Source organism: Protomyctophum parallelum, assembly GCF_964188405.1.
Source record: "Protomyctophum parallelum genome assembly, chromosome: 2".
Lineage (NCBI taxonomy): Eukaryota > Metazoa > Chordata > Actinopteri > Myctophiformes > Myctophidae > Protomyctophum > Protomyctophum parallelum.
In genome coordinates this window covers 32,981,862-33,004,433 of record NC_139699.1, presented here as the reverse complement: position 1 = coordinate 33,004,433, position 22,572 = coordinate 32,981,862, and the positions used below count along the sequence as shown (strand labels likewise).

The 22,572-nt window shown below is 44.5% G+C and overlaps 1 protein-coding gene across 3 annotated transcripts in view; it reads right to left on the bottom strand.

The window, feature by feature from the left end:
- The window catches only part of samd4a (sterile alpha motif domain containing 4A), an 85,502-nt gene that overhangs the window by 30,978 nt on the left and 31,952 nt on the right, over nucleotides 1-22,572 (bottom strand). For 2 of the 3 annotated variants that reach the window (XM_083791425.1, XM_083791424.1), the window contains exons 3-6: nucleotides 9,682-10,272; nucleotides 5,599-5,877; nucleotides 2,812-2,921; nucleotides 2,089-2,175 (exon numbers count right to left, since the gene is read on the bottom strand). In XM_083791425.1, coding sequence (XP_083647551.1) covers nucleotides 2,089-2,175; nucleotides 2,812-2,921; nucleotides 5,599-5,877; nucleotides 9,682-10,272 — 1,067 coding nt within the window. The remainder of the gene's footprint in view (nucleotides 1-2,088; nucleotides 2,176-2,811; nucleotides 2,922-5,598; nucleotides 5,878-9,681; nucleotides 10,273-22,572) is intronic. The other variant, XM_083791426.1, reaches the window with a different exon arrangement.

Genomic DNA, 22,572 nt, shown 5'->3' with positions numbered 1-22,572 from the left:
CGCCACACAACCTACACATAGAATACTGCTCAAACTGGCCATCGGGAGAACATCCTCTTCCCTCTGACCAATAGCATCGATTCGGCCACCAGAGATCTGAGTGATGATAGGTTGAACTGATTATGGACAACATCAGCTTGCTTATGATATAGTAAACAGTGAAATGTGGTTTTGTGGTAAATAAACAAACAAAGTTCTTTAACTTTGAGGCAGTTCTCCCCTACATGATTTAAAGCCATTTGTTTTTTAAGTCATTAGACTTCTGCTCCAAAGTGATAACACAAATATTACATTTTACAACTACCTTTCACAGTGAAAGTAATATTATTTCAGATGAAAATGAGCATACAGCATTTAACAGAAATCCAAGGCAATATTCAAGTGCACATACTGTATGTTCTTTGTTTTGTTTTGTTTATGTAATTATTCATTCCAACCAACAGCAAATTCCAAGAAAGTACAATGTCTGAATCCTGACATCCTTTCCCTGGGCCATTCATTAGCAGAGAGAGATGATGTATAAAGAGGTATTATTGGGTATTATAGAGGTATGCACAACAGCCTGCTGTGGAGTGCTAATATGATCACTGTACGCGAAGAGAATCGTTCTAGACAGTTCTACCACCTATCACTGATGAGCCGAAGAATATATCTGACAGGAGAGAGAGAGAGAGAGAGAGAGAGAGAGAGAGAGAGAGAGAGAGATTGGGGTGAAAATAATGTGATCTCCAAAAAAAAGACATATTTAGTTTCATGCTTGTGTATCACTGGCACTGCATCACATAATCCCCCCCAATAGCTCTCATCCCCATTCCTGAAACCACTTACGGTGCCTTTCAGGCGGGTCGTGTGTGTAAAACCCAAAATACCAAGCCAACAGGTGTCCCGTTTCCCCAGGCCCAACAAATGACTCGCTAACACATTTTAGACCGTCACCAAAGCCTTTGGTGAAAAGGTTAGGCCTGAATTTAGCGGGTACAAGTAGACCCTCCTGTGGCGTGCCCTTGGATGCCATTGTCAGAGCTGGGCAGATAGAGTGAGTCAGAGGGGCTGTGTGGTCAGGTGGGCGGGGGTGGTGACCACGGCTGCAATGCGCAGCCAAAAACACTCCTTCCTGGATTAGGTGTTCCCTTGGTTGTCGCCGTCTCAGAAAAGTAACACTTACTAAGACTGTGCACACAACAGAGACAGACACACACACACCCTTAAACGACACAGGCACAGACAAGCGCACGCACACACACACACACACACACACACACACACACACACACACACACACACACACACACACACACACACACACACACACACACACACACACACACACACACACACACACACACACACACACACACACACACACACACACACACAGGGGCACCGGCGGCAGTGGTTCAGAGGTAGAGTGGCCGGCTGGATGGGAACCACAAGGTTTCTAGTTCGATCCCGAGCTCCCCCAGAGTTAGTGTCCATGAGCAAGACGCTGAACCCCTAAATGGGTGAATGTAATGCACAATCTATGTAAAGTGCATTGGATAACACACACACACACACACACACACACAAAACACGGTGCCCTCGTCACTAGAAAGAAAGCCTGGCTTGTGTTAGAATTACTCATACACACACAAAATAGAATCACATGGATCTCGGAATCCACAAGGGGAAATACAGGCTGTACGTGGCTCTCATGTGGCCAGCCTGTGACATCATTCATATCTATGATGTATGACTTCAGTCCAAATGTGTTTTTTCATCCCCAATCAGAGCCCTATTGACATTATAAAATTAAAAGTTAACTATTTCAAATCGTATAAAACATGATGTGGCCTATTGGCAGTGACTACAAGAAATGTGGTTCTGGTGGGTCCATGGGTTTGCGAGACAGACAGACACACAGACCCTCTTCTAGACGGCTCTGCCTACTATGGAGCCATGCAGGGCCGTATCCAAGCTCTGGGAGGAACAGAAGACAACAGCAGGCAAGGCACAGGGGCCTATTTCACGGTAGTAATCATAGCTAATAGAAGGCTTCCTGTGTACAGGGTTGAGGAGAGAGAGAGAGAGATCTACAGACACACTGACCTTTTCCAAGCAGCGCAGTAGGTTCTGTCTCTCTTTGAGCTTCTGAATGCTGATGACTATCTTGTGTCTCGCCCCTTTAGTGACATTCTGTTGGAGGGAAAAACAATTTCAAATGTAATTTGTGTGGAGAGACCTTCAACCATTTTTGTTCAGTCCTAATTTAGTATTGATGGTTCTTAGAATACAGGAATATTATCTGAAGTGAACTCAGCGATGTTGTAAAAATATCAGTGAATCTGCTCAAATGATCCACGCGAATATAATCGATGTGAACACAAGGTCCCTCCACTGCTAGCCTCGCAAACCAGGCTGTTTCACTCTCAACAGTACTCTGCTGATGTTCAAACAAAAACAACACAAATGTCAGCCTCAATACCTATTGTAGATCATAGTCCCATGATAATATCAACACATTCCTTTGTTATCGTGATTATAAGAAAAATAATTGTGTTACATCCCGATTGTTAACAGTTACTAACGCTATTTGTACAGCAGCTTTCATACACGGCTATTAAGACTTCATACACAGTTCGATTAAATGAATACTGAATGATATGTAGCGGTTTCACCCAGTGAAACCTTTACATAAAAAAAATGTACACGTGCCATTATGGCATTCTAATATTGGTCAGTTTTGTTTACTTCACATGATAGGAAATCATTGAAACACACACAAACTCAGCAAGGCAGTGTCCTCACCATGTGTGCTTTATGTCTACAGACCTGTGACTCCAACTGCTGTTCAGTCAGTGACATCATCTCATCGTAGGTCATGGTGGAGAAGAGAGCAGCGTACTTATGGAGACGGAGGCTCTTTAGCCACGCAGGGACATCTGTGGGGCAGGCCACACACGCACACGCACGCACACGCGCACACGCACACGCACGCACACGCACACGCACACGCACACGCACACGCACACGCACACGCACACGCACACACACACACACACACACACACACACACACACACAACTTTAACTGACTTTGTCTTTAGTTCATTAAGAGATGAAAGTTCAGCGATAACATCCGTTTTTCACCAATCGTCCAAATTGTGCAAACAAACCAACAATCATATGACTATACTCTGTCTGCAGCAATATGCCTGCATTCACAAAGTCTAGTGCTCGCTAGTAGAGTGACCAACTCAGACATCCATGGTAATGCTTAGTGAAATAAAGAATACTGAGTGTGGCTGGTAGTGTTTTAGACATTTGCTCATCTTTGCGGTAAAATGCGGTGTGAGGTAAAGCAGGGTTGCTGGTTCAGCGTACTGTTTTCGCTCATGGGTTCTAACTGTAGTTCTTGCCAACATTGTGCAAACAAATCCATGGCAAACAAACAAATTAAATCAGGGTCTGACTCACTTGAAAGCAAAACCTGCTTGCTTAGCAAGGCCAAAGTGTAATACTGTATGATGAATGCTTATACAACAAGGGTTCAGATCACACTGTGCTGTTGCGAAGGCAGGTGGATGACAGGAGACAAGGAGACAAAGTTGAACCTTTCCTTCAGGACACTTTGAAGTTTCTGAATTTAGTCAGCTATTTTCTTATTTTTTTGTTTGTTTGTTTTTTGTCACCATGCGTGATAAAGCTCTACTGTTTGTCCTAAATTAGCCTTATTATTATAAATTGTGTATTATTACTTCAACCAAAGGCGAGCATATACTAAGCCCAAAGTGTGTGCCTCACTTTGTGGCTGCAACAACTATGAATGAATGGCTGTTTTCAGCAAGCTGGCACACAAAATGTACTGTAAGAACACGCCTCGGGCGATTCTATAAGTAGAGGGAAAATGAGAGAGTAAACATGAAAAAGGTTGAGCTCTCTGTGCAGACAGCACAAGGCCCCAGAACGGGGGCTCCTGAGGTCAGCGTGGTCCCCTCATGCTTCCTGGCTGTATAAACCACTTCTCACAGCTCTGGCTGGCTGCCTCCACCGTACGACACACAGCACACACAGCTGTAGAATCAGGTTCACCCACACCACGCTGACCCGTCATGTGTCTCTCTGTGTCTGTCTGTGTCTCTGACTGGGACCCGCTCTACCATTTTTAGCCAGCTGTTGCTGGAGTTACATATCATGATTTGTAAACACCGTTTCTTAATTTGGTGGGGAAATATAATTCTGAAACTTGTAAATGAAAAAGTTACAGGCTAAAAGTTTATAAATATGACAAAAAGTGTAGTTTTCCAACAGCAGACACACATCTACATTTGATGCTTGGATGTTGCGCTTCTTGTTGTGGGCTTGACATTTACAGTACATAGGTTTCTAAGCCTTTATTGGCATAAAGATAACTGAGGCTTTGAATGTGCATACAACTTATTATTATTATTATTTTATTTCCCTTTTAATTTAGGTAGGACTGGGGCTTGTTAGAAATGTTCAATACCAGTACCAATACCTTGACTAGCAAGCATTGGTGTGACTTGGTTAAAAATAAATACATTTTTTAAACCTTTTTTCAATAAAATCATAACTTATTAATAATTTGCTGCACAATACAGTACGCCGCAGTACTGCTCTCCCCACTGTAACAACTAGGAATTGTGGTTGCGCTATATAGTAGACAAGTATTTATTAACTCACGTATCGAAGGTTTAATGAACTAATTACCCTGTTCAGCAAAACATATAAATATGTAGTCTTGTATGAGAAGAAAAAGCAGAATAAAAGTATTAAAAGAACGCTCCCCAGTCACCCCAGCCAGGCACAGTCCCTCTCCATTTGCGAACTCAGTGGATGAAAACATACTCAAATGTCATGGGGACAAAATAATGCCGTGAAGGTTTCGTGTTTGGTCGGAGATGAAAGAGGTGAAAACGGAAATGTATACATTTTATGCACAATCTGGAAGTATTTATTTAGCAATCTGTGGGGAACATTTATGTGTACAGTGCTGTCCTCTTGCCAGTCAAACATGGAGCAATGTTATGCTCTTAATGTGCGTTCAAGTGTTTCATCAAATTGTGTTTGCCGGTCTTGGCAGTGATGGCTTTTTCCCTCATGTATATTGCATTGTGCACTATTGGCATTGAACCTGATAAAATGAAGCCATACTTTAGCAATCTATTAACACACATTATGCGATGCACACTGTAGTCCACCAACACTCACATGAGCCCTGACTCTGGGTGTACAGCGTAGTGTTTCTCCTGCATGTCTTGTGAAAATAACAGATCAATAAGCTAACAACAATGTGATGTGTTGTTGTATAGCTTGTCAATCAGTTATTTTTGGCACATGACACTGTTTTACTACGGAATATAAATTAGGCTATAGGTATCGAAATTTGGTACCAAATGACATGACATTTTGCGGTACTCAATGGTATCAAAGGTATCAAATTTCGGTAACCAGCCCAAACGACAGGTAAAGGTAATGGTCGGTGACCCCCTCCCCACCCCGTCACGTCACTTCCCCTATAAAAAAGGAAGCATCACAGTGATCATTGATATGACAGTGACTATCTGCCTCTTTCTAGCCATACATCTTTCCAACGCACCCCTCATGCCGCTGCCCTCCTCATGAAACGCACTGCGATGCCCTCCTCCTAGACCAGCCTCCTCCAGATGCTCACTGCCTCCACTGCCCGACGAAGCGATGCTACTCTGGGGGGAGAGGGGTGCGTGGTCCAGCGCGGGGCCCCGAGTGGCCCGTAGGTCCTCTTGGGACAGCCAGACGTGGCCCAGGGGCTGACTGCTGGGCCCGCTCATGGGAGGGGTGAGGGACACGGAGCGCTTCAAGGGACTGTGCTGCTGGCTGCCTCCGCCACTCGACAGAACTGCAGGACAACAGCAAAAGTCAACAGAGGCAGGCCACAACTGTTAGTTATAGGGGGCTCTTTTGAGGGGAAACAAATTATGTAACTACAATCATATAATCATCAGTAGTGGGATAAAGGGAAACGGGTGTTCACTCACTGTAAAGAATAATTTCAGACTGTTTCAGAGGGAGAAGACTCAGGCTTGGTACAACGTATCTCTACTGTACTGTACATTGAGCTGACAACAGTTTCATTGATTCATGATTCTTATTATTTTTTTTGTAATGGGGAACCCCCCCCCCCATTACCCGTATCCCGCCGTCACCATCAGACAAATTTGATGGAATAACGTTCCTGAAACATGCAGACATCAAACTACAGTAAATGGCTATGAAAGCAATTCCTACCTGTGGACAATAACAACTAGATATCTTAGTTGTTATCTTAGATATCTCTATACGCAAAATAAACAGAAATGCTCCAGATGCTTGGCTGGTTACATTCCAGGATCACAACTGGATATCTTCCAGAATTTTCTCATTAACATTTTCACTTTGCACATTTCTTTTTTGTACATATTCTAGCTATGAAACCTCTAAACCACATAAACCACAGGGAAGCCGTAAACGCAATTCATACACAAACGTATTACTTGGCAGAAATTAATGTAATGAAAATCATACTTGTGTGAAAAAGTATAAAGAAGCCATAAGATTGTCTGTCTTTCTCTCAAATCTCCCTCTCTGTCGCACCCTTTTGCTCTCTTTTACTTGAATACTGTATCTCTGCTGCTCGAGCTGCTTTCATGACGTAGAGCAGTTGGGGTCAAACCAAACCAAACCGTTTGATTTTGTGGGGTTGGAAAACCCTGACGCTGAAGTTGGGTTGTGTGCATGGGTCAGTTAAAAAACAACAACAACAACAACAAAACTTCACACACAAACACACACAACAGGTAGGCCTTTCTGTAGCACCCGAAAGAGAACCGCCCTGGAATCCTGGAATATTCCAGAAGCAGCGAGAGGGAGGTAAACAGAATCAAAGATGGAGAGGAGAAGGGAGCTTTATGCCGGTGTGTAAACTGCCACCAGTCTCTCTCTCACTCCGTCTCCTCCTTCCTATATGTGGACCACTTACTGACACTATGTATAGGACTTCACGGCCCCCGTTTAAAATAGGTGCCCAGCTAACATTACAAGTTCCAGTCCCTAAATATTAGCCATTTTCCCTAAATACAGTGCCCCACAAAGGCAGCCTTACATGGGAAGGGATGGGTGGCATGTTGTGCTGTGGTTTGGGATAGAGCCGAGTGCTGGGCGGGGTAAATAGGCCGATGCGATGGGGATGAGCATTCCCAGCATAGCATATAGGTTGATGAGCTCAGACAATTATACTGATGTGTTTACCTACTAGCATGGCCAGACGGACACAGTGTATGTAACGGAAGTGGGTTCAGGGCACTGGTAGTTGACTTTAGGTAATAAGATCGCTGAATAAAATACTCCTAGAATAATATCACCTTCAAAGTGGTGACTGTCTTCAATGTACAAACAGCTGATACAGCCACTCACTCATCAGAGGGATTTGATACTACTTAAAATGTATCAACAACATATCCCAGTTTAATTCAACAACAGTGTTCTGCCTATAGCAGACTCTGATCTGAATTTAAATTGAGGAAACATATTCTGGATAATTGTAATGTACGCAGCAAATGTACGGTATACTGTATTTTCTGTATTTGAAAATACTGAAAACAAAAGACAGCCCCACATAAAGACACCCCCCCCCCCCCCCAAAGTGAATGTAAAATAAAAATAAAAAATATTTTTTCAATCGTTCATAATGAGCGTGTTAGAAGATGCTAGTAGTGGCAGCATCAAAGAGCAACTAGTTTGCCAGTTGTGAAATCCTCATGTCTTTTGTGTGTGTGTGTGTGTGTGTGTGTGTGTGTGTGTGTGTGGGGGGGGGGGGGGGTCGGGGGGGGGGACTGAAGTTGCTGACAGTCCAGAATAAGGAGGATCTTGCTTGGAGCCGTGAGCGAAGGGCTTTAAATGTGTCTTTATTTATAAACCCTCAGCTGTTTCCTTCATCTCCCAGCAAGAAAAAAACATAGCCCTCGCATTCTTGTCTGTAAATATCCTGCTGCAACCATAGTTATCTTCAATTTCAACAGACCCTTGTCTCCCTGCAGTTGTATGTGTGTATAAATACAGTGCACACACATGCGCGCGCACACACACACACACACACACACACACACACACACACACACACACACACACACACACACACACACACACACACACACACACACACACACACACACACACACACACACACACACACACACACACACACACACACACACACACACACACACACACACACACACACACACACACCTTCTACCTTCCACAGCTCATCTTCTCCAGTTACTCTGTGTGGCGGCTCTGTGGATGTGTTGGGGGTGTATTTGGTATGACCACAGTGTGACAACCATGACTGGGTTATGATGAGTAACTGAGTAATTGTCTGTTCAATTGTGTGACTGCGTACTGAAACGAGCCGACACTCGTCCACAGACGGTGTGCTAACAAACTTCCACCTTGCATGAGCATAAGTGAATATGGGTTAAAGATCAGGGTTGGGGCGTGCATACCCAACTTGCATAATTTCCAGAGTAGGATACTGGTCTAGTAAGTCTATACGCGGGGATGTGTTTTCAGACTTTGGGTTATGCGGTGTGTGTACACAGTATATGCTTAGTTAAACTTTAGGAGAGGGGGCTGCTCATTTGATCAAGGCAGTACGTGTAACAACCCCGTCATTTACCTGACGTTGAGTCGTAAGTCGTTAGCACAACCATGAGGAGTCCATGCTTTCAGGCAGCTACGCTATTTGTGCAAATAACACCACGTTCATGTGAACATTGTGCTTGTTATGCTCTGTCTGCGAACGCAATGAACATGATTTCCAAAGCGCTCCTCCGCTCATAAAACGCAATTTGTGTGGACACGGCTCCTAAATCAAAGACGTTTATAAATGTAGCGCTGTCTGTACTCTGCACTGCTGCCATTCTTCTCTGCGTGAACGTGTACACTCTGTAGGCCTAACGCTAAGTCCACCGACTGGCTGGGACCGTAACCGTGACAACAGAGCCGATCCCATAGCCTGAGGGACCGTAACCGTGACAGAGAGAGCACGTGGCCGACGCTAGTGTGCATATAGTAATACCCAAACTCTGCAGAATTCACAAAAAATATAAGCTAAACAGCTTAAATTCGGGAAAAGTGAAAAATGGCAGATAGACCTAAAATATAGTGGAATAACTTAAATGTACAGTGGTTAATTAATAATTATATTTTCCTTGCATCTGGTAGGTCTGGGATAAAAATCCCATGTCAATGTATTTCCAGGACCTGAATAAACCTAAGCAGTGATAGGTGGCTGAGCTAATTAGCATGCACACAACATAGGCGCAGTCACCAAGTCATAGCTTTGAATCCTGGCTCATGACTTGTGCTGCATGTCACCCTCTCTAGTTCCTCTGTGCATGTAATTCACAGCAAAAAATACTTTCTAACATAAAATAAAATGATTCACTGCAGCTTGAATGGAGTTCTATTGTGCACGCTTCCACTTACATTAGCAAAGCTGCACAAACGCTCAACCAATCAGGGAAGCCAGTGTGGACACCCCACCAGCACCGTGACAGGCAGACACACACAAACAGAGATTCTGTTAATGTATAGATAGATTATCCCTTTCAGTAAGAATGAACTGACATCAGCAGGAGGAGGAGAGTGGTGTACTACTCACTGGTATTGCTACCTCCACTGATGCCGACCGTGTTAATGGTAGAGGGCATGGAGGAGGACGGGTAGAGCGCCAGGTGTCCATTCTCACAGCCCTGCTGTTGCTGGTGCCAGCCTCCGCCCAGCCCTGAGTCCCTGGAGCCCTGCCACCCGTTGAGGCGGTCGTCCGAGCCGTAGCGCTGGTGGTGGTGCAACGTGGGATAGAGGTTCCCCGACGAGGAGGTGTTGGAGGACGAGGAGCCCGAGGAGGAGAGGGTGGATGGGGGAGTGGACTGATGGTGATGGGTCCCGGCGAGGGGCGGCCTCTCCAGGGAGTCGCCCCGCGCGGCTGCCCTCTCCTCCAGGTGGTTGAGCCAGAGGGCCAGGGCGGAGCGGTCCTCCAGGGACGTGGCCGGGTGGATGAGGGCGTAGGACAGCAGCTGGCGCGACTCCTCCAGGTGACGGCCGTGCTCGATGGTGTGAGCGAGGATGCGGGGCAGCAGACGCATGTACTCCCCCTTGGCCTCCACGTTGCCCGGCTTGAGCAGCGGGAGGTGGGTGAGGACCAGCGAGATGACACGCTCCTTCGACTCGCCCTGCCACTGGCTGATCACCACTGGAGAGAGAGAGAGAGAGAGAGCAATGAAGGGAGGGGAGGGAAAGGAGAAATATTAAGCCTATTATCATAATTAACTTTACCAAACCCAATGCTGTAGAGAACACAGACCACATCAGTGTTTCTATCGATGGTGTGGACTTATGCGTCTATATGGAGTCTGGACACACGTGTACCCAAACGATGACTTGGGACCACCATATTATATTGCTTCTTTTAGGGGCTGTACAGTATTCATGTTATACTATATTACCGTAAGTTCTCCAGTGCCACAGAAATCTATAAGTCAACAAATATCAGTGTAACATGAGAGAAATCAAAGACAGAGTAGGAGGTAACAGTCAAAAGAAAATAAAAGCTTGTTTGTGATGTCTCCATACAATGAATGCATACCTGCAAAAATAGGCCGACATTTTACCTTTATTCCTTAAAGAAAAAAACATATTCGAACCATTCAAATGTATCAAATTTTAAATATATATTATTTTTCAATATAAAATATTGTGATTTATAAAAGTTCATTTAAAGTTTCTCTCAATGCACTGGCTGTGGTTGGTGCTGAGAAACACAAATGAATGAGTCATACAGTAAGTGCTGTGATGGAAACAATCTGTACCTTGACATGAAACTATATAAGGAAATTATAATCAAAACAATCTATTCAGTCAATCTATTCTGTTTAAATAAAAATGAACATACACTGTTCAGATAAATGTAATCTCCCGAGACAGAATTCAGCTCAACAGAAAACCTTTCCCGATGGGTTCCCAGATGTGACAAAGACAGTTTACCGTGAGGGACGACCCAAACAGAGTCTTATATACATGCATGCCAAGAGTTATACAACCTGAGGTTCTAACAAAGTGCCAGGCTGCCAGCATTGCATTGCTTTAAACAAACAGACAACACAGACTGCCAATGTGTGAGGGATGGGTTGATGGACAGATGGACAATATCATAGCGGTTTAAAACCCATTTTGGGCGGGAACCCCTTTTGGTGTTAGCATTATGTTGTGCTTTAGCTATTGAAAAATAGCAGATCTACAAGCTACGAGCTTGTACTTGTAGGTCTGCTATTTTTGAAAAATCGAAGAACGACTGACATAGAAACATAGCTCTTTCAGAAAACTGTCAGGATGTAGAAGACATTTTTAGAATCTGATCTCAGGTCAGAATGGGTTAAGAAAGAGGACGCCAGGGTGACACTAAGCGTACCACATCATCCTCATCATACTTCTCTCCTGTTCCCTGAGTTCCTCCTCCTCCTGCAGTCAGTCTGTAAATGGGAGCTGAGCTTTATGCTTCCGCTCTTTACATAAGCAGGAGGTCATGGAGCTGCTATTGTTGTGCAAGTCTGTGTGTGTGCGCGCCGTATGGAGGAGTTTATTCCTATCAGCTTGGAACCAACAGCTATAGATACCTCCAGGTCAGGGATGGGGGTTTGGGGAGATGGGGACACAAATATAGATGTAACAGGACGCAGCCTGAGCCAGGCCTCACTTCCTGTTTGAGGAGCCATGGTTGTGTGTGTGTGTGTGCGTGCGTGTGCGTGTGCGTGTGTGTGTGTGTGTGTGTGTGCCACTGCCTACGTGCGCGTGACCCCTCCGTGTCACGCTGTTACTGTGACCATAGCTGTCAGTGTGTACTAATTCAGCTGCAAGGGCCTTGTCTCTAAATCCAACCATAAGAGGGTGAGACCAGGAAATAGATCGGTTGCTCTCACCATCCAATGATACACCAATGTCACAGGCATACATACTGTAACTGTACAGCTCTATCGGATCTGCGTTTTCACTATAGAAGCAGGACCAGGCCTGGAATGTCGTCGTGTTAGAGGCAAGGCCACTTGGCCATTGGTGTAGTGAGTAGTCCATTTTTTGAGGGCACAAGGAGCCAAAGGCCATCAAATAAAACAAGATTTTAGCGGTTTGGTGATTTTAAGAGTTAAAGGAGCATTCAGTGATTTGGAAAAAAACCCGGTCCGCCCCGGTAACAAGATGTGCACATGCACGCACTACAGTTGGGGGGACACGCAACAGGCCAACAGCACACACACCAAGGCCCGCCTCCGCTCGATCATGATTGGCGGAAGGCCCCTCTCTATCCTGATTGGATGAAGGCTCGGCCACCTAGCCAATAAACGAAACCTACGTTTTTTTTGACCCCAGGGGTTAACTGGGGACAGGGAGGAACTCCTTATATGGTCAGCACACTCTATAGTAGGGAGGATTATCACAACAAAACAAAAAAATAAGTGATATTTGAATTAAGGGAAATCACTGAATATACCTTTAAGGATCATGTAGAAGACTATGTGCAGTGAAATAAATTGCATGATCCATGCTCAGCCCTGCACCAATCAAAGTCACTCGATTGTTTTAAAGATGGGGACTCATCATGGGAGTTAAGAATCTCAACAAAAGACACGTCTACATGAAAGGAAAGTGACACTGTCTACATATTTACAAGAAAGAGGAAGTGGTACAGTCAGCTGGGGCATAAGCCCACTGTGACCTCAGCAGGGCATGCTATTTATTCCCTTTATTATTTTGAGGCCAAACTGACATTCCTGCCCTGAGCAGAGGAGCAACAATGATGTCAGTCATACAAGACAGCAAACCATAAAGCAAACTCATATCTTACCATACAACTGGAGAATGTTGTTTGTGCAGTGTGCACGCATTATACTCTTCTCCTATATCTCCTAGCAGGCCACTTGTCCAATTGACCCCAGATTTTTGTGAAAGACTCCAATGTAGACAACATTTTTGTTCTTTCTTTGCCCCAATTTCCGTGCAGTATACTGTAGGCGAACTGAAACCTCACTTCCATCTTTGCGTCCTCCGAGGGTTACAGTCACTCTGCCCAAGGAGCACACTAAACCTTCTGTGACGGGACATGCCAACCAAGTGGACAAAAGAAGCGCTTAGTTGTTATACTGTAGCTTACAGTACGAACAAATCATGGCCACGAAGACAACGAACAGCACGTTATGAGAGAGAATACAAATTATTGGACTCGATGGACTCGGTCTGTGGTCTTAAACGGGTACTGGTCTGCTGTCAGTTGCGTGCTTGTGCAACACCCCTCCAAACACGACCCGCACTAAAAAGGTAAACATTGCTATGCGGTCTTGAGGCAGAAATTTCTAGTATTTTCAATCCATCCACAATATACTGTAAGGCAGCGATACAGGTCAAATCTTCCTCACAATGTTGAAATTACATTCATTTTAACAAACATACCTGTAGCACACCCACACACTACCACGAATGCTGACACAGTGACGACTGCAAATCCATACTGAAAATACTACATGCACTCGCATGTGTGCGATCGGACACACACACACACACACACACGCACGGCACACACACACACACACACACACACACACACACACACACACACACACACACACACACACACACACACTCACACACACACACTTGCTCTCTGTCTGTGAGAGGCACACCCTCTCTGCCACTGTAAGGTTATGTGGGGCTCATGTTTACCAAATTGCCTGGATCCGTTTAGCACAGACGGGAACCATGCCATCTAGAAAGAGTCTCTAGGTCTACGCCACCAAAACAGACCGACAGACACAGACACAGACACAGACACAGACAGACAGACAGACAGACAGACAGACAGACAGACAGACAGACAGACAGACAGACAGACAGACAGACAGACAGACAGAAGAGACTGCTTGGCAATATATAAATATTTAAGTCAGATTTCTGAATATACTGTATGCATTCTGGAAATTACTGTTCAACTTTGACATCCCGTACAATACTGTCCAATGGGATGAACATGAACAATTTGATTGAAGACAATTAGAGTTAAAGCAGGTCTTCTAGGTGGGTTTTTTTGTCACACACACGCACGCACGCACGCATGCACGTACGTACGTACACACGTTTCGTTTGGTTAAAAACTGCCTGTCCCATCCTGTATGCCACAAGAGAAGGAGGAAGAAGAGGAAGACATAAAAATAGAGGCAGAGAGAAAAGAGAAAGAAAGGAGATAAAGGGAAGTAAAACAAGAGTTACAGTCACGTTTGAGAAGGAAAGGAGAGTAAAGAAAGACACTGAGGCAGAGAGTGTGTGAGGGCAGTCAGGGAGCTACGGTACTCCACCCCAATGTAGTGATGATGTAATGCTCCATTCCTCTGAATGAGAACAGCACACACTAAAAGAAACTACACAAACAAGCTCCAACACACACACACACACACGCACGCACGCACGCACGCACGCACACACATACACACACACACACACACTCACACACAGTAATTCCTAGAAAAGAACGAGTCAGATGTAAAGCAATCCCACAGATCCACTGTGGTTTTCTATATTTTAACAGTGACCACACACTGTAGCTACAGTAGTATAAGCCACTTGGTTAGTTGTCAATGTCTCCGGACAGAGTTTTCAAGCACAAGCGCAAACCGATATAGTCGCAGGTATAGCTTATGATAGGTTTAAGTGCTAAACATTAAACAATTTGAGATGCCTTCCAAGAAATCACTAATACATTAAATCTGTGATTTACACATGAAAGTTGGCGTGACTGTCAGTATTGGTGCATATGCCATGTATGTAAGTAGCTGTAAGTTCTTGTTCTGGCTTTATCAATGTATAATTGATTCATAACACTGTGAAGCTTTAAAAGCCAACCTCTCTCAGATAGAGACAAAGCTTTTTAAAGGACTTTGAGCCAAATCTCACCTGTCCAATTTGGGCTCTAGGCTATAGTCAAACACCCCGAAGACCCTGATACCTCTAACAAAGCTTTTCTACTCTTGCACTCTTGGGGCTCTCGTTTGCGCCTTTGCGGGTGATAAACTTGCATTAGTACATGAAAAGTAACGCAATCTCCCGTCAGTGCTGAGATTCCATACTTTTTTCTTACAGACATGGTAAATAGACTGTATTCGTATAGCACCTTTTATAGTCTTTCAAGTCTTTCCGACCCTTCAAAGAGCTTTACAATGTATTTTACATTCACCCATTCACACGCAGAGAAAGCCATGCAAGTCACCACCCTGCTCATTGGGAGAAGTTCTGGGTTCAGTGTCTTGCTCCGGGGATTAATCCAGGAAAGCCTTGGTGGCTCTACCTCCTGAGCCACTGTCTGCCACCCCTACATAGGATGTAGTGCAGTGCTTGGCACCATGTCAAGCAAAATAGGGGTTCATTCTAGTTAGCTGGATATTGATAGAATGTGTAATAGAGAATGTTTGTTCCCTCATTAGAAGTATTCATTGTGAAAACATTAAATTCAAAGATTTTTCTTTGAAAAAAGGTTGTCCACTGCAAATAACAAGCCTGATACATCCACACCATACATTCATGCGCTAATATATTAATGTCTAAGTCATGTTGATTAGGTGATGTAATGGTGATGTAAAACAAACGGTGCCAACACAAACATTAAACGCCATTAACAATAAAGAGACAATTTGACGTAATGAGGCACATTATGACGTAAATGTTCCCTTCAGTGTCAATGGCGTTTACAAAACAAACATTGAACTAAAGACAAACATTAAACCTGTGTATAGGAGGAGCTAGCGCCCCACAAAAATCACACCTGTGTGAAGTGAGGGGCGCTCTTACCATCTTACAACATTGAGGAGGGAATTCGGTATAGCTATGATTAGGTGATGCAATGATGATGTAAAACAAACTGTGTCAAAACAAAATTCTCTTTATTGTAAATGGCATTTAATGTTTGTGTTAGGGTCAAGATGACGTACATTTTCCCTTCATTGTCAATGGCGTTTTTAAAACAAACATTGAACTAAGAACAAACATTAAACCTGTATATAGGAGGAAATGAGACTCGTCTGAAGTGAATGGTGCAAAAAACTCAGCTTCCCATCATGCACCTGTGCACAATGTGAAGCTCAACAGCGCCACTTTGTCACCTGTTGGTACCCTAAACATATATACATACAGACATAGGGAGGGACGGACATAGCTGGACATTGTAGTGGCTGCACACTATGGTCGCACCACTCAAAAACAGGGAATTTGCCAAATACAGGGCACCGATTTTCAAGATGCACTGTGTCAAGCTCCACTGTGTAGTCTCAGCTGTACCCTTAGAGTATATATACCCTGAGGCGAAATGGACATAGTGGCCGAATTTGGTATTGCAGCGTGGACCCAAACACATGCACGTTCAACGGCAGCGCGTTCATGTGTTTGGGGCAAATCCATCCCAGAATGCACTCTGTTCCTACACGGAAGGAGGAGTGAAATCGCCTCATGCGCTTTTGAGCAACTTAATGCAAGTGGATGGAAGGAGAACTCGGATGCCATCTCTATTCATATATACTCTAAGGCTGTACCCCTTCCACTGATGTGTCAAACATCTGAATCGACCTTGCCGAAAAACATTACACCGGTATCTAACAAAGGGAAAAAATCAGAGTGAGTGTACAAGAGGAAGATAATCTAGATAGCCACAATGAGAGTCTAGAGAAGAGAGGAAGAGATTGAACGGAAGTGAGGAGCCAGAAAAGGAGACTGAAAAGAGCATAAAATACAAGAGTGAGGTGGTGAGGTGTGTGTGCGAGTGTGTGTGTAAGCCAACTCATACACAGTTCAATTAATTATGAGAGTACATTTTAACCTGAGAGTGTAAAAACGTACCCAAAAGAGTCCGGAGTAACTTCGCACTCATGATTTTGCTGTGTAATAGGGGTGTAAATCTCTGACCTCACCGTCAGCTGAGTTGATTCAGTTACGATTCTTTCCGAAAGGATTCAATGCATCATGAAATCTCTAATTGACCACAATTCCAATCAATTACACTTGAATTGACTAATTTAACAGGATGAACTGAATTACTCTGCATTTTCGGAATATAGACAAAAATGTATACCAAAAGCATCAAGTTTCTGCACTTTTATTTTCATCAAGTGCAAAAAAAATGACGTGAGTGCGTTAAGGTTGGGCGATATGCCAATTTTTTTCAACCGCCCATCGTCTGACCAAGAATCGGCGATTGACGATGTATTCGTGTCATAAAAGTAAAGTGAGAACAGCTCAGATCTACAAGCTCTTAAGGTGCCGGGTCCTGCCTGTTTTTGCAGCTCCGTTCGCTAGGCGTTGAGAGCTTGTAGATCAGTCTGTTTCTGCTGCGCAGCGAGGGTAACTCGCTCCCTTGCCTCCACGCACCGGTCCGTCGGAGGCTCGGAGCGGAGCCCACAAGCTCAAGGCATCGCGTCCTGCCTGTTTTTGCACTAGTGCCGTTCGCTACGCGTTGAGAGCTTGTAGATCTGTCCATTTTTGCAGCGCTGGTGTCGGGGTTCGTTCACGTTGATGATCAGATCCCCGAGCCTATACAGTGGAGAAGTCTTGCCTCCCCGCACAGGCTCAGAGGGGCGCTAACTCTAAGCTAAGCGCTAAGCTAACGTTGCCCGAGCCTATACAGTATAGGCTCGGGGATCGTTAGCTTAGCTTAGCGTGTAGCTACTGTTTCAACACACTGAACTAACTTCATCTATACTAACACTACCAGCCTGTTTTTTATTTTTTCCCCCCGACTTCACGGGTGGCGCATTGGGATTGTGATGAGACACGAGACAGCAGTGTGCATTCTGTTGTGACTGTATATTATTAAAATGCATGGGTCTGGACTCTCGGAGCTTAAACAACATGTAGGCTACAGCCTCCCTCGGCTCTTACGGCTGCGGTTAGTGCCGTTAGCCGTTCCCCGATGCTGCTGACTGGCTGCTGAGTGCGGGGAGTCGGACTGTGGGAGCATACCATTATAACGGGAGGAGGGGCTTTCCACGGCCGCTTGCTGGCCCAAATTGATTCACATGCTGCTCACACTTTACAGGTTAATTGGGCTAAATCGTCCCGAAAAATCGCCTAATAAAAATATTCAGCGATTGGATTCGTATATTCGCGATTGACGATGTATTCGTATCGTCACCCAACCCTAGAGTGCGTGCATGTGTGTAACGTGTATTAGCTAATGGCTAATGCTGTGTGCAGTGACATTGAAATGGAACAAAGTATAAGAAAAAGACAATGTCAGCCAGTGTGTTGATGTGTGTGAGAGAGAGAGAGAGAGAGAGAGAGAGAACAAGAAGAGACAGAGAGAGAGAGAGAGAGAGAGAGAGAGAGAGAGAGAGAGAGAGAGAGAGAGAAAGAACAAGAAGAGACAGAGAGAGAGAGAGAGAGAGAGAGAGAGAGAGAGAGAGAGAGAAAGAACAAGAAGAGACAGAGAGAGAGAGAGAGAGAGAGAAAGAACAAGAAGAGACAGAGAGAGAGAGAGAGAGAGAGAGAGAGCGAGAAAGAACAAGAAGAGACAGAGAGAGAGAGAGAGAGAGAGAGAGAGAGAGAGAGAGAGAGAGAGAGAGAGAGAGAGAGAAAGAACAAGAAGAGACAGAGAGAGCAACAGAGGCTGACGAGGCATTTCCCTGGTGTGAACAATGTGCGTATGGTGAACTCTCTGTGCCACCCTGCCCTGGCACTACCCCATTCACACTCATCACCCATGCTAAGGACTGGCATTGTGCCCATTCAAACCCATGGGGAGCGTGTCTCGTACACATAAAGTGACCCGGTCTTACAGGTACCTTTTTAAACTAACACTAAGGATTGTGCAAGGTCAAATTCATTGCATTATTATTATAATTATTGTTATTTTATTCATATATGTAGGGATGCCCTGATCAGGATCAGGTCATTATGTCTACATGACTGGCCTATTCCAATCCTGATACTTATTTAATATTTTTTCTCTTTCCTAAAGAATTTGAAAGTTTGAATGAAATGTAAATTTTTAGTCCATTAACAATTGTGCTGCATAGGTTAGTTTAATAATCTTATTCAAATAATGTGGAAAAACAGTTATCACAACTCACAACTGTACCATTTCTTTAACAAGGCTACTAATTACAGTGGGAGATACCAGGTGCCTCTGCAGTAGTGGGAGCAAGCACGCTAGTCATGTGTGTGTGTGTGTGTGTGTGTGTGTGTGTGTGTGTGTGTGTGTGTGTGTGTGTGTGTGTGTGTGTGTGTGTGTGTGTGTGTGTGTGTATGTGTGTGTGTGTGTGAGAGAGAGAGAGAGAGAGAGAGAGAGAGAGAGAGAGAGAGAAGAGGGAGGAGAGAGAGGAGGGGGAAAGAGAGACTTCTTTACAGCTTAATCTCTGCATAGGTTCTCATTCTTAATCTTAAATAGCACAGGTAATAGTTACAAACACAATAGCCAACTAGACAAAGTGCCAATCGGCACAGGTCTCCACCAGGGCAGGTCAGGTTGTGGCCTCATGGTGGCGCTATAACAGGCTGTTGAGGAAGATTTGGGCCGGAGGTTCGTGTTGGAGGGATGCAGGTACAATGTTTTTCCATGTGTGCATACATAAGTTGTATACAGATCGATGCAGTTATAGCTAAAAACAGGAATTGGCCTGTTATAGCGCCACCGTGAGGCTGATTTTGAGGAAAAAATTGTGGCATGTCGTCCTCGGCCTAGTGAAAATGTGCGTGTATAATTTAACGGAAATTGCACACTGTGTTTGTGATTTGTGGCCTTTTTTCGAAATGGACGAATCGTGTGAGCTTTGGAAGCCAATCTTAGCCAATCAGGATGGAAGATGGGAAATGGTGGCGCTCCGTGTTGATCACATGACTATGGAGATAGTGTATACCGATTTGCGTGAAATTTGGATAAAATCTGAAGGAGTAATAATAGAAAATGTGTTTTACATATGTCGGCCTCCTGGTGGCGCTATAAAGAGCAGATGTGAAAAATTCCAGGCAAAGGTTTTTCCTTGGCCTCTAGGGAGTTGGCATACAAAGTTATCCACAGATCCGTGCAGTTAGAGGTAAAAACACTTTTCGGCCAGTTATAGCGCCACCTTGAGTCTGAGTTGAAATTGTTCATGTGGCATTTCGTCCTCGGCCTAGTGGGAATGTGGGTGCACAATTTCACGGAAATCACGCGATGTGTTCATGATTTGCAGCATTTTGTTTGAAACTGAGCACTCCTGTGAACTTTGGAAGCCAATCTTAACCAATCAGGATGGAGTCTGAGAAATCTGAAAGACCGGTTTCGTTGAGAGACTGTGTACCAATTTGCGTGATGTTTGGACAAAATCTGTAGGTGTACTGTGCAAAAACTTGTTTTGCACAAAGCGTGGTGCTATAACAGGCCGTTCTGGAAAGTTTGGGGCAGAGGTTCATCGTTGGCATCCAGGGAGTGTGTGTGCAAAATGTGGCATCGAGCGGGTTAACGGTGGCCGAGATTAGCTGCTCACGGACACACGGACGGACGGACGGACGGACGGACGGACGGACGGACGGACGGACGGACACACGGACGGACGGAGTGCAAAACATACTCTCCCCACATGCCTTCGGCCTGGTGGAGACAATAATGAATATTCATTGGTTTTGCATGTGCCATCCCTGTCATACAGAATACCAGCTCGTCTACTGTAGGTACTTTATGGTCATTGAGTCTCTGAAATGTGTCTGCCTGGTAGACAGACACAGGCAGGCAGGCAGGCAGGCAGGCGCACACACACACACACACACACACACACACACACACACTTCGATTTCTTTATTTGAGTCCACATTTATAAAATACATTATCAAGGGCACAAATATTTTCAGTTGCTTCTGATATACTACGCCTACCAGCATGTGCACTTAAGCCTCTCCAGCTGATCCAAAATGCAGCAGCTCGCTTGGTCTTCAACCAGCCAAAATTCTCACATGTCTCCCCCCTGCTCCGCTCCCTCCACTGGCTCCCGGTCGCTGCCCGCACAGAATACAAAACTCTGATGCTGGCATTCAAAGCAACCAAAGGTATGGCTCCCCCATATCTTACAAGTATGATTGAACCCTACAAACCCTCCCGCGCACTCAGATCAGCCAACGCAGGGAAACTGGAAGTACCCTCACTAAAAACGCCGGGACAACGCTCCACACGTCCCAAACTCTTCTCCCTTCTGGCTCCAAAACTGTGGAATGCACTTCCCATTGCAGTCAGAACTGCAGCATCACTCCCAATCTTCCGCCGTAGCCTGAAAACCCACCTTTTCAGACTCCATCATGGCCCATAGCACTTACCCTAACCCCTTAGATAGCATTTCTGTTGGCTTAGATAGCATTTGACACAGACTTATAGCATGTTATGTAGACAGCACTATAATTGTATTGTATATAGTCATAGCACGCCATGTGTATAGCATAGTAGTAAATATGTATAGTTTATATGTATAGTGTATGTATAGTTTCATTATATAGATATTCCACTGTTACTTTCTTAGCTTACGCATGTTTCATGATATTGATAAATGCTTTTATGTGATGTATTCCCATGCTTTTGTTCTTGCTTAAATGTAAGTCGCTCTGGATTAAGAGCGTCTGCTAAATGCCTAAATTGTAAATTGTAAATTGTGTCTCAGTGCTTGAGTCCAAACAAGCCCTAAATGTACAGAATATAGGCAACACATGAACTTATTCACAGCCGACATTGGTCACTTCAGTCTGTCATATTACCAACACTGAAAGTAAATCATGGGTACAAAAAGCACCTTCTCCTCCAAATAGACCGACTGCCACACACACACACACACACACACACACACACACACAGAGTAGTTGTGCTGCAATTAAGACCGTTTCCCCAATTAAGATAATCACAGGAAGGTAAATGTTTGTTTCCACTAACACCATAATTGCCACAATATTGGAGTATGATTGAATGATAAAGTGGTCCAGGTCATGTATTTCTGTAGTTAGCAGCTTCCTGGTTCTATGGGGTTCAGGTTTTGTCAGATGCAAGCATGCTTAAAAAGCTAAAAAGGTTGGGAAGAATTGTCATTGAGTCACGTGACAATGACCGTCTAGGGTTTTGATACTCCATACCGGCGTTTACCTGTAATTGCCTTCAAACATCTGTGGGCAGGGTCTACTTCTTACGAAAAATGATAGAATGAACTCAACAACATCCAATCAATCATACCCAAATTGGATGTTCCAACATGCTTTCACTTCTGTCCACTGCAGGTGCCACCACAAACATGAAAAGTTGCACTGTCTGTCGTACAAGCTCTATTTCCCCTCCACATCTTCCCCGTGCCTTGACAGCTGCACCCGCCAAAGGACACAGCCCTAGGCAGGCAACCTATAGCCAGGCGGCAGGCGGAGACCTGCACTCCCAGGAGTGCACCTTTCTGGTTTATTATACAATTTACAATTCAGGCATTTAGCAGACACTCTTAATCCAGAGCAATTTACATTATTGCGATCA